Here is a 12,819-nt window from a genome sequence, read left to right as displayed (position 1 = left end):
TCGGGACCTTCCAATGATTTGGAAGCAACCAGAGACTTGTCTTAAGCCAGCAGTTTATTCCATCACTTCTACAAGCCTGATCTGAGAATTTTGCATTTATTGTAAGTATTTGATTCCTTTAACCAATTTTAACTCTCATCTTTCTTTCTATTTTATAAATAAACCTTTAGATATTAGCTACTAAAGAATTGGCAACAGCATGAGTATTGGGTAAGATCTGAATTGTATATTGACTTGGGTATGTGGCTGGTCCTTTAGGATCAGAAGAACCCTTTTGTTTGATTAAACTGATTTTAAATAATCATTCATTAAGTTTAGTGTCTGGGTGTTGAATCCAGGACTGGAATACCTAAGGAGGCTGCATTTCTGACTTCACGTTAGCCAGGGTGGTGAGACAGAAGTTTAGTTTTGTTGCTGGTTTAGTATGTCTCATGGAAGAATAACCAGCAGTTATGGAGTGTGTCTGCCCTTTTTCCCAACAGCCTGTCATGAATTTGGTATTCTCAGTTGTGACCCATGGATGCATGGTGACATGGCTCCTTGGAGCTGAGAACAAAGTGTAGTGTCTGCTCTTATCAGTTTAATTTCTTCAAATGGACATCTGCAAACCATTGTCCTGAAGATGGAATCTCCTGCAGCTATTTTTGAAAAAATTGATGCTGCCCTACAGATCTATGCTTCTGCTGAAGCTGATTTGCATATACACTGCACTGCTAAAGCCTTGAAAGAACTTTCTCTTTCTTCTTTTCTTTCAGCTACACCCTCATCAACCGCTACTGTTCCTGTGCCCCCCACATTCCAGAAAACCCAACGGAAGCCTGGCCCAAAGACCCAGACCACCTGCAAGGATGAAAACATCAGGAGCTGGCAGAAAAAAAAACCTCGGCGGGCTCCTCTACAGGAAGATTGAGCAGCAAGCGGCCAGCTCTTCGGGACCTCACATCCAGGAGCAAGAACGTCTCGACAGCTCTTCAGGAGGACCACCCCAGAAGATCCTCACATGCTTCCCAGGTCCAGGATGCTGAACATCGCCCTGCTGCTCCCGAGAAGGATGCCACCAGCGGAGCCCCCCTGAGGATCCAGGACCAGGATGCTGATGGGCGCCCCGCTGAGAAGGTCGCCGCTGGAGGAGCCCCCCCCAATGACTTAGGATCAGGATGCTGATGGCCACCTTGCCAGGAAGGATGCCACTGGAGGAGCCCCCCAGGTGACCAAAGACCGGGATGCTGATCGTCGCCCCGCCAGGAGACGCTGCCAGAAGAGCCCCCCCAACAACCGAGGACTAGGATGCTGATCACCGCCCCGCTGGGAAGGACGCTGCCAGAGCAGCCCCCTCGACGACTGAGGACCGGGATGCTGATCGCCGCCCCGCTGGGAAGGATGCTGCCATAGGAGCCCCCCAGATGACCGAGGACCAAGAGGCTGATTACCACCCCTCCGGGAAGGATGCCGCTGGAGGAGCCCCCCAGACGACCCAGAACCAGGATGCTGAGGGTCGCCCCGCTGGGATGGATGCTGCTGGAGGAGCCCCCCGCATGACCGAGGACCAAGACACTGATCACCGCCCCGCTGGGAAGGACGCTGCCAGAGCAGCCCCCTCGACGACTGAGGACCGGGATGCTGATCGCCGCCCCGCTGGGAAGGATGCTGCCATAGGAGCCCCCCAGATGACCGAGGACCAAGAGGCTGATTACCACCCCTCCGGGAAGGATGCCGCTGGAGGAGCCCCCCAGACGACCCAGAACCAGGATGCTGAGGGTCGCCCCGCTGGGATGGATGCTGCTGGAGGAGCCCCCCGCATGACCGAGGACCAAGACACTGATCACCGACCCGCCGGGAAGGATGTCATCAGAGGAGCCCCCCAGATGACCCGGGACTGGGATGCCGAGCGCTGCTCTGCTGTTCCAGAAAGGGATGCTCCAGAAGGAACAACCTCCTCAACCCGAGACTCTGAAACTTCTTACCACCCGCCTGCTCGAAGGGGAATGGACTCCAGAGCCCTGGATCTCAATGCCATGCGCTGTCCTTCCGGGCAAAGAGACAACGTGGCCAGTGAGTCCAGCACACTCTCAGGAGCGACTTCACCTCCTCAAACTTCTCCACCAGACCCAGCGGAATCACCTGGTGAGTCTGCAGGCACAACAGGGGTCCACCCCACAGAGGGTGAGGCAGGGGACGACAACCACATCTACCTCCAGTACCCACTCCCTACAGTCCTCCTCCTCTGCCCCTTCTGTCTCCCCATCCACGGAATCCAGACCCTCGGGGCCCTCAGTAAGCACGTTCGCAAGACCTACAACAAACGGATTGCTTTCCGGTGTAGCCGCTGCAATGCCCCCTTCGAGACTCAAAAGAAATGCAAGTTCCATCACGCCACATGCAAGGGACCCCTCACAATCACGAAGGTGATGCTGACGTCCTGCGGGCTCCAACTCCGACCCCCACCGATAGTCCGGCTTCAGCACCCCAAGCAGCATCCCCACCGTCACGGCAGGCAAGGGGGGGGACCAACCGCTAAGCGAGAAAAGCGCAACCCCTGCCTCGAGGACTGATGATGCCACCAAAAGGACCAGCCCCATCTCCAGAATCCCCATGCTGGACCCTGCTGTGAAGGGGATCACTGCCACCTCCAAGGTCAACGACCTCATCAGACACCTCAGTGACTTCATACAAAACATCCGGTGTGACACGACCACGAGACTGTGCAGTGCTTCCCCACAAGCAACCTCATGTCGCCCTGCCATAGGAGCAACCAACACCGCATGCCAGGCCACATGGTGAGACCCAGGCGATGGAGGAGCCTCCCGCAGCCCCCGGTTTCCATGGCCGGACCCCGCCCCTGGGAGACCAAACACCCCCTCTAAGGTTACCCAAAGAGCTTCCAACTGCCAAAAAAACCCATGCCCCACCGAGGACCCTTCACCCAGATACCACCTGCAGACAGCCGGATACCACCTGCAGAAGATCTCGAACCATCCCCAGTGCTTCCAAACAGAGCCACGCCCCCACAAAGCCCAGCACCGGTGCTTCCAGAACTCCACTTCCTCCTGGAAGATCCAGCGCTGGCTCTGAGACAACGAGAGCGGTCCCCCTCACCACATCAGGACCCCCGCCTCAGGACCCACCTGAACACCGCTCCCTAGGTCGAAGAACAAGAAGACCAGCACCTGAACCCATGGAGACACCGCAGCAGGAGGAACAACAGCCACGAGCGAGAGTCGCCACATGGCAATCTGCCTGGGTGGGAGAACTGGCAAAGGCCGAGGACTTCGAGACCTTCAACTGCCTGACAGACAGACTGACTGACTGCAGGACTCTCTGCGGAAATTGTTGCCAGAAGCAGGGAACCCCAGGAGACCTCACAGGCCACACGCAGATTCCCCACGCCGGGCCGTAACAACACCGCCAAAGAAGGCAGGTGGGGGCACGTCGGCCACCGCTACGATCCGGCAGCTGCATCCCATATACAGAAACTATACAGGATGAACTGGCCAAAAGCCACGAGGGAAATCCTCGACATTACCTCCTCATATTGTGCCATCCAGCCCGAGAGACTCAACTCCTACATCAAGGACGTGTTTGATAACGAGGCTCTGACCGACTTGCGACGCCCGGAGTGCCTTCTCCCGCTACCCCAGATCGAGCTCACTGAAGATCTGGAGCGAGATTTTTCCCCCCAGGAGGTGCAGGCAAGGCTGACAAGGACCAAAAACACCGCCTCTGGAAAAGATGGCATCTGCTACCACCTGCTGAGGAAGTGAGACCCCGGCTGCTTGGTGCTTGCTGCCATCTTCACCAAATGCAAGCAGTTCTATCGTGTTCCTCGTTCTTGTAAAAAGTCCATGACCATCCTCATTCACAAAAAAGGGGACCGAGACGACCCCGGCAACTGGAAGCCCATCTCCCTCTGCTCCACCATCTACAGGCTGTATGCTAGCTGCCTCGCGGCAAGGATCACAGAGTGATCAATTTGCGGGGGCGCCGTCAGTTCAGTCCAGAAGGGCTTCATGTCCTCCGAAGGATGCTACGAGCATAACTTCCTCCTTCAGACGGCCATCCAGGAGGCCAGGAAGTCCAAGAGGCAGTGCGTCGTAGCATGGCTCTACCTGACCAGCGCCTTCGGGTCCATACCCTACCACCACATCTTTGCCACCCTGGGAGAGTTCGGGATGCCAGCCACCTTCATCCAGATCCTCCAGGACCTCTACAAGGACTGCACCACCACCATCCGTGCCACGGATGGAGAGACGGACACCATCCCCATCCGCCATGGCGTGAAACAAGGATGCCCCCTCAGTCCTATCATTTTCAACCTGGCATGGAAACCGCTCATCCGAGCCATCTCCAACGGTCTGACCGGCTTCGACCTGCATGGCAAGAAAATCAGCATTCTGGCCTACGCGGACAATCTGGCCCTGGTCGCCGACAGCTCAGAAAGCCTCCAGCAAATGTTGAACGTCACCAGCCAAGCCGCGAGTAGATGGGCCAGCGTTTTCAAACCCACAAAGTGCGCCTCCCTCCACGTCGACGGTGGCACCAGGGCGCTGGCCCGGCCTTTGCGGTTCCTTATCCGGGAGAGTCCATGACCTCCCTTGAAGAGGGAGAGATATACCAACACCTCCGGCACACCCCACAGGAGTCCACGTCAGCAGACCCCCCGAAGACACCATCGCACAGATCCTGCGAGATGCGGCCCCAAATCGACTCCTGCCTGCTCGCCCCTGGCAAAAGATCAACGCCTTCAGCACCTTCCTGATCCCCCACATCTCCTTTGTCCTCAGGGGATCGGCCATGGCCAAAGTGCCCCTGAACAAGGCTGACAGCACCATCAGACACCTGGTGAAGAAATGGCTCCACCTTCCCCAGAGGGCATGCACGGACATCGTCTACATTTCCCAACAGACAGGGTGGTGCCAACGTACCTCAGATGGGTGACCTGTGCAACGTGGCGGTGATGACCCACGCCTTCCGCCTCCTGACGTGCCCGGACCAAGAGTGAGCAGCATCGCACAGAAGTCCATATGGGGTGTGGTCAGGAAATGCATCACCAGGGCCTCCTCCGAGCGGGACGTTGCCACTTACCTCAGCGGCTCCCTGGAGGCTAAGTTTCAGGAGAGAGGGGGGAGACCTATCCTCTCTCTGGTCCCGCGCCCACAACGCCTCAAGGTGCCTGGGTAAGAGGATCGGCTGCTAGGGAAGTGGTGTGAGGAACGACCAAAATCTGGGAATACTGGTGCCACGCATAAAGACCCCGGACCACCCCATCGTCACACCCGACCGCCAGAGCCATGCTAGAAAGGTCCCGAAAGACGCCATCCGCTACCACTACGCCAGAGAACCACAAGCGGAAGCCGGACCAGGGCAAGGTGTTCGAGTGTCCAGCAAGTGGGACGCCAGTAACCACTTCCTCCCCGAGGGCAGCTTCACCAGGTTCGCCGACTGGCGGTTCATCCACAGGGCCTGACTCACTGCGTTCCCCTCAAAGGAGCATCCGCCACGGCAGCGGGACAAGTGCTGCAGGAAAGTGCAGCTATGTGAATGAGACCCCTGCACATGTCCTTGTGTGGATGCAAGCAGCACTCCAGAGCCTGCCGGCACCACAACGCCATCCAGAACCGACTAGTGAAAGCCATCCCACCATCCCTGGGGAAAGATCACCGTCGACTCCACCATCCCCGAGACAGACAGCCTACTGCGACCCGACATCGTCATGACGGACGCAGAAGAGAGGTCCTCCTGGTAGACATCATGGTGCCTTTCAAAAACTGTTCACCTGCCTTCCACGAGGCCCAAGCACCAAAGGAGTCGAAGTATGCCTCGCTGGCTGAGACCCTGAGAGCCCAGGGCTACGAAGTCCAGGTACACGCCCTGACTATGGGAGCCCTGGGCTCATGGGACCCCCGCAACGAGCCGGTTCTGAGAGCATGTGGGGTTGGTCGACGCTACGCCCGGCTCATGAGACAGCTCATGGTGTCTGACACCATCAGGTGGTCCAGAGACATTTATACCAAGCACATCACCAAACACCGCCAATACCACACTGAGTAATTGAGACAGCCGACCAGGAAATAACCACTTCCTTCCCTGAGGGATCAAGGGATGCACCCCACCCACGTACCTATCCGCTCCACCGATACTGACTTGGACTCCTTATCTATTCCACGGGTGGCGAACCCGAGCCTACTTATTCACTGACACTTTAAAAACCCTTGCACCCCAATCTGGGTCTATGCTGGTTATGCAATATGTATGTATCTTTTCATCCTTGCAAATGGTATCTGTAACGCCCCATAACCCGAGCCTGACCCCAGATGTACAGTACCTTCCCTCTCAACCTGTGTATATTTCATTTCAAACATTTCCTTTAATAAAATTTTTAAATCTGTCTCATGGAAGAATAACAAGCAGTTATGGAGTGTGTCTGCCCTTTTTCCCAGCAGCCTGTCATGAATCTGGTATTCTCAGTTGGTGACAGTGGGTGAAAACCTTCATGAGTCCCGCCATGATCTTAGAGGCAGTGGATCACAAGGGGACAGCTTTGAAATACTTGCATAATCCATGATAACCAGGATGTTATGATGGTCAGTCGTGCTCGTTTCAAAGGGGCCTACTAAATCTAGCCCTATATGCTTGAAGGGCATCCCAACCCCAGGCAGCGGAACAAGGAGAGCTTTTGGCACTCCCTTCAGCCCAGTACCTTGACATTCTGGGCATGAATCGTAGTAATCTCATACCTTCCCCAATGGATGCTTGGCCAGAAGAACCTCCTTGTCACCCTCTGGAGAGATTTTTCCCTTCCCAGGTGTCTGGCCCAGGGCACCAAATGGGCTAGATACAAGAGGCCCCGGCCTAACCTCTAGGGAACCAACAGCTGTCGGAGCAGTTTATGAGTCTGGGGATGTTCCACCACACAATAGAGAAGGTCCTGCCATACCCTGAAGTGGGGTCCCTGCGGTGCCCGGAGGGTATCTTCCTCTTCCTGGCCCCTAACTATGGCCTGCTCCAAGGCTCTGCTAAGGGTTGGATCCTCAACTTGGGTGTTGTCCACAGTTGCATCTGCCTGAGGAGGTGATTCAGTCATCGTTTCCCCATTGGGAGAAGGCCCTTCCCTGGGTTGTCAACCTGGTCGTAACCGAGGAGACCCCTCAGCGTTCTTTCATCAATTTCCCCTGTTGGCGAGTGTAGTGAGGCGGTGTGGCTCCCTTCCTCCCCAGGGAGGGTCGAGTCCCGCCAGGGACCAGAAGGGGCAGGGCCGCAGGGCACTGGACCCGCCCCTCAGAGGGTCAGGAGATGACCCGGAAGTATAAAAGCCGGCCAGCAGCGCTCAGTTGGAGCCCAGCCGCCGTCGGGAGCAGACCTGTCAGAGGTGCTCGTGGCTGGGAGGCTGCTGAGGCCCAGGGCAGTTGCCCAGACTGGCCAGAGCTTCCCGGTGCCCGCTACGACGAGGAGCTGCCGGAGCTTCCCTGCGCCCGCTACAACGAGGAGCTGCCGGAGTTGCCCCGTCCCTGCTGTTGCTCCGGGGGTTCCTCGGGGTAAGCCTAGCTGGACTTCCCAGAGGTACTGCCGGATCTACCACCCAGCCCCATCCGGGAGGGGCCCATGCTACTGGACTTCCCAGTGGCTGATGCCGCAGAACAGGTAGACCCAGATGGGGAGATTGGAAGTAGCCCAGGGGCAGCCAACCCCAGTCAGGCTGCAAGTGTACCTGAACCCATGTCAGTGTGTTGCGGTCAGGAACCCCACTGACCGTTAGCGGTGATAGCCGCTACTAGGGCCCCGGGCTGGAACGCAGTGGAGTGGGTGGGCCTGCATTCCCCCTGCCACCCGTACCCGGGTGGCAGAATCCCCCTCTCCCCGGCCTAAGGAGGCCATCAAGTCCAGCGACTGACTGCTCGACCCTGAGCCACGACAGTCTGAGCCTTTGTAACTGTGTTTGTTGCCCCGCCCTCCAGCAGAAGGCCGGGGCCCCGAGTGATTGTGTAGCGTCGCTCAGCCCTGATGAAAGGGGCTGACATAGACGACGTGTATTAAGGCCGGTGTGGATCCCCTCCTCTGCAGGGAGGGTCGAGTCCCAGCCATGCGCCTTTACAGCGAGTAACGGGCACAGTCCTATAAAAAGTCCCAGAACCACAGTCAGTCTCATCCCAGGGTAACTGAATAGGCCAGTTCAGGGCCGCACGATAGTGAGAGATTTCCAAGGCCACCCTGGTAGTGAGGTAAAAATTAACATCTTCATGGACGCACTGTAGGTGTATTCAGAATCCATTTGGTTCAGGAGCTGGGATCAGCTCCCTACGGACGAGGGTCTGACTACACCTGGAGTCCAACAAAGCCAGTTTGGGTGTCCCATTTACATGGACAGGAATGCTGGCCTTCCCTGGGACCTTCTTCCTGGCCCATGGGCTGGCTACACATACCTGTCCATAGTTACAATCCATATAGGAGCAATCCCTTTGGAAATGCTCCTCCTGGGGATTCGCCAGCCAACAGGTCCATGCCTTATTCATAGGGCAGTAAGGCCTATTAGCAAGTTGATGGGCCACCACCTTGGGGGGAGGGGAGCGGCAGCTAGCGTAAGGGACTTGGGCCCACCTGCTCCACCACTTAGGCCCAGGGCCCTAAGAATGGCAAAGAGTTCTGCCACTAAGCAACTGGTGTGGCTGGCCTGGGGGCTGCTCCAGCCACAAATGGCTGCGGGGCTGCCCAGACAGTTAGCCCAGGGGCCACTCCAGCCATGGCTGGCTGCGGGGCCACCCAAAGAGCTGGCCAGTGTGGCTGTCCCCAGGGCTATGGAGGTCACAGAAAGGGTGGGAAGACTCCTCTATTGATGATGGAATCAGCAACTTTCATGACTTCTGTGACAAACATGGAGTCCTAAGCATAATCAAAGAAAATATTTTTGTTATTTATGTAGCTGTATCTAATCTTAGGAAATTTTAAAAAAGAAACTCCCACTGACCCTATCACTGGTTCAGATGCTGAACCAATAGTAGCCCTAATGTAAATGAGACTGGATGATTTAGTTGGGTTGGTCCTGCTTTGAGAAAGGGGTTGGACTAGAGGACCTCCTGAGGTCTCTTCCAACTCTGATATTCTATGATTCTAAAACAATGCTACCGGAGACTCATCTGCAGTTTTTACTACTGCAATGAAAGTCAACACTGGTGCAGTCTCAAACAAGGGCCGGTAGCACAGGTTCGCATACTAAAGCGAACTACACTTGCACAGTTCCAAGGGTTTCCAATCTGCTTTCATATTTTCATCCACTAGAGATATAGCACAGGTATCACTGAATTACAGCGTAGATTGCATTCTTACAAGGCACAGCTACTGCTTCCCTGACTCCAGCACTGAAAGTGGTGGATTTGGACAAACTTTGAGGATAAAGTCTTTGAAACACTTCAAGCCAGTATTACAAGATGATCCACCTGGAGTCTCTAGGAGGGTTTTCAGGTGCTCCTGGCTTAAGAACTATAGCCAATTAATTCATGTTACCATTTAATTGTGTTATCTATTGATGTGGCACACTCATGTTATTACATACATAATCAATGAGCGGTGACTAGATTTAAGTTGTAGGTATAGGTACAGATATGAGTAGACAAGATTGACCAGCATGTAGAAGTAAAACAAAGCTGTAACACAAGGGCCTACATGCTAAGTAAGGCCTGTAAGATTTCAGCTTAGTCACACTGGGCCTCAGGCTTAGGGAGGCCTGACCTACGTAGGTGACCCAGGAATGACCCGTGCCAATGAAATTACAAGATTGTGGTAAAGAATGTGCCCTATGGGTGATGTTCTGGGAAAATATGCCACAGTGTACCAATCTAGACAGCAAGACAACCTGACTGTAAGTTCTGCTTACTGCAGGTTACCATGGAAACATGTGCATGTAGATGCTATGAGAATAAAAGGATCTAAAAATACAACCTACAAGAAGCGGAACACCCCAAAAAGCTATAGAGTACCAAAGGTCAAATAAGGAAAAGGAGGTTGGAACACTCCTGCATATGGATAAGTTGTTAGGCATGGTCATAATAGGATAAAAGGATCCCTACTATGGATAGGGTTGGAAGACTCCTCTACTGATGAACATCTGTTCAAGAGGTTGACCAGACTCGATATCTTTGGCTATGTATGAACCATTGGCTCTCTCAAGTTTTGCACCCGGGTGTGATTGTAACCCTAATCAGTAAAACTATTAATACAGACAAGAGTTCTTACTTGCCACTGCACATGATCACTGTCTTTGTATGTTCCTAGAGGCTTCCAATCTAAGAACTGTAGAGAGTAACTTTCACCCTGTTAATCTGAAAACTGTGGCACTGCAGGACCCAGACTAACTCCCTATGGACACTGTAGTTTGACACAATGCAGAAAAGCCTAACTAGAGACAGAGCCCTGATGACCTACAACAAAGTACTAGAGCAGCAATAGTGATGTTGAGACAATGATGCCCTAGCCCACTCTCTACATATCATGACCCACTGATCTGGAAGCCTGGCCAGCTACGGTCCAATAACACACTGCACCAACAAAATACAACAAGCAATTTAAAAAGTTGTTTAATAGTAAATCATTGGGAAAGCAAGAGCATCAGTAGTGGCATCAAGGCAAAGCCATAGGTCAGTCGTCAAGATCTGGAGTGAAAGGAAAGTTGGAAAGGAAACAGGCAGGGAACTACTTCAAAGGTCCAACTGGAGAGCATGGGGAGTCTTCAGCCTGTCTCTCACATGAGCACAAGAGCAGGATGCCTGCAAAAGAAAACTATGTGCACGTGTCTAGCGTTGGACAGGTTAGTAATCTTACAATGAACAATCATTCTATACTGAAAAGGAGTCTCCAAGAGATGTTCCCTTTTCAATCAGGGGCTCCATGAAGTTCATGAAATGTTATTCTGAATCACTTCTCTATCTGCTGCTTTCCAAATACACTTTTAGACAATTAGATCATCATATTCTTAATGGTTTCCAACAGGTGTAGGAATTAATTTTTAGAGGTACACAGCTCTCAAAGGTTACATTCAGCATCTTATTAAAAAAAATCAGACTAGTTACTTCAAAAGGGATTTAGTGCTTTACCTCAGGCACAAATGTTTATAAATTGTGGTCTAAGTTTCCAGGCCCGATCACAAAACAAAAAAAAGCCCACACACATTGTGCCTTAATGCAGGAGTTTTCATTAGTCTGCAAAGAAGGTGCAAAATGTTGGAGCTCATTTTCTTTTCAACATACATTAACTAAGGCCACTACACACACTACTCTACACACTTGAGTACAACTACATTTGCTCATGGGTGTGAAAAATCCACACCCATGAGCAACTCAGTTATACCGACCTTAACACCCCCCGCCACACACACACAGAAGTAGACCAGCAGGAGACATAGCTATCACCTCTCATGGAGGTAGAGTTATTAAGCTGACAGGAGAACTCTTCCCCCATCAGCTTCTTAGAACATCTTCACAAGAAGCGCTGCAGACGTGCAGGTGTGCCAATGCAATTCTGTAGTACAGACCTACCCTGAGACTTGAATACTAATGCCCACGCAATTTCACTATCGATAGTACTAGTGGAAAAACAAAAAAGGAGGGAGATGGAATCTGTAGCCCCATAAGCTTCATCTCTTCCCCCGACCCCCCCCCCCCCCAGCAACACATAAAAATGCAGTTTTACTTCTTGATAGACGTTGCCAGTCCAATATAACATTTAAAACAAAAGCATTTCTACAGCAAGTACAAGACAGGTATTCCAATCTACTACTTTTTAGTGTGTTTTCTCTTAATCCTATGCCAAATGCCTAAGACCTTCACCATTTTCACCCTTTCAAATAATTTGTTTTCTAGGCTTCTCTCGCCACCCACGTGTTCAGCGTTTACCGCTACCAACACCCAGCCCCCGGAGCTCAGGGTGGGACCCTGCCCAGGCTGCAGACACAGGCCTGGCGCGCGGTGGGATTTCACAGCCCGACACAGCAAGGGACCAGGACAGACAGACAGGCTGCTCCGACCTCACCCCGGCCTCTCGCGAGCTGGAGCCCGCACAGAATGGGCAGGGCTGGGCGGTCCTGAGCCAGCTCCCGACCGGTGCCCGAGCCCAGCCAGCCCCCCTACCTAGGCCGGGGAGGAAGGGCCCCAGCGCAGCCCGCCTGCGCCGGCACCTACTTTAGCCCGCTTGCGGCGGCTGGTCCTGCGGCCCTCGGGTGTCTCGGCTATGCCCGTAGTCTCGGGGCCGGGGGCGACGACAGCGCCGGCGGTCGGCGGTTCGGACAGGCCTCCTGGGGGAGAGGCCCGAGACGGTTCCTTCTTACGTGGAGTCCGCTCCGGGCCCCCGGCGCCCGAACCGCCTTCCGAACTCGGAAGGCCGGGCGGCGGCACCGGCACCTCCGGCCCGCTGTCCCCGCCACCCTCGGCCGCCTTCTTGCCACTCGACAGCATCGCCTCCAGCCCGCTCCGCGCTGCTGCCGCGAGCTGCACAAAGGGGCCAGCGAGCGAGCGCCACAGCCCCGCCCCGGCGTCACGGCGTGCCCTCTCCGCGTCAATAGCCCCGCCCCGGCGTCACGACGTGCCCTCGCCGCGTCCGCGGGATAGCCCCGCCCCGGCGTCACGACGTGCCCTCTCCGCGTCAATAGCCCCGCCCTGGCGTCATGGCGTGCCCTCTCCGCGTCAATAGCCCCGCCCCGGCGTCACGGCGTGCCCTCTCCGCTTCCGCGGGATAGTCCCGCCCCGGCGTCGCGACGTGCCCTCGCCGCGTCCGCGGGAATAGCCCCGCCCTGGAGTCATGGCGTGCCCTTTCCGCGTCAATAGCCCCGCCCTGGCG

General features: G+C 54.6%; 1 protein-coding gene across 3 annotated transcripts in view; it reads right to left on the bottom strand.

Annotated features, from left to right (window-relative positions):
- Window positions 1–12,531, bottom strand: part of KDM1A (lysine demethylase 1A) — a 164,936-nt gene extending 152,405 nt beyond the window's left edge. For 2 of the 3 annotated variants that reach the window (XM_030539424.1, XM_030539426.1), the window contains exon 1: window positions 12,165–12,531. In XM_030539424.1, the coding sequence (XP_030395284.1) occupies window positions 12,165–12,437 (273 nt within the window). In that variant the 5' untranslated portion in view covers window positions 12,438–12,531. The remainder of the gene's footprint in view (window positions 1–12,164) is intronic. The other variant, XM_030539425.1, reaches the window with a different exon arrangement.
- Between the last annotated feature and the right edge of the window lie 288 nt (window positions 12,532–12,819).

Source organism: Gopherus evgoodei, chromosome 20, assembly GCF_007399415.2.
Source record: "Gopherus evgoodei ecotype Sinaloan lineage chromosome 20, rGopEvg1_v1.p, whole genome shotgun sequence".
Taxonomy (NCBI): Eukaryota; Metazoa; Chordata; order Testudines; family Testudinidae; genus Gopherus; species Gopherus evgoodei.
This window is presented reverse-complemented; position numbering and strand designations above follow the sequence as displayed.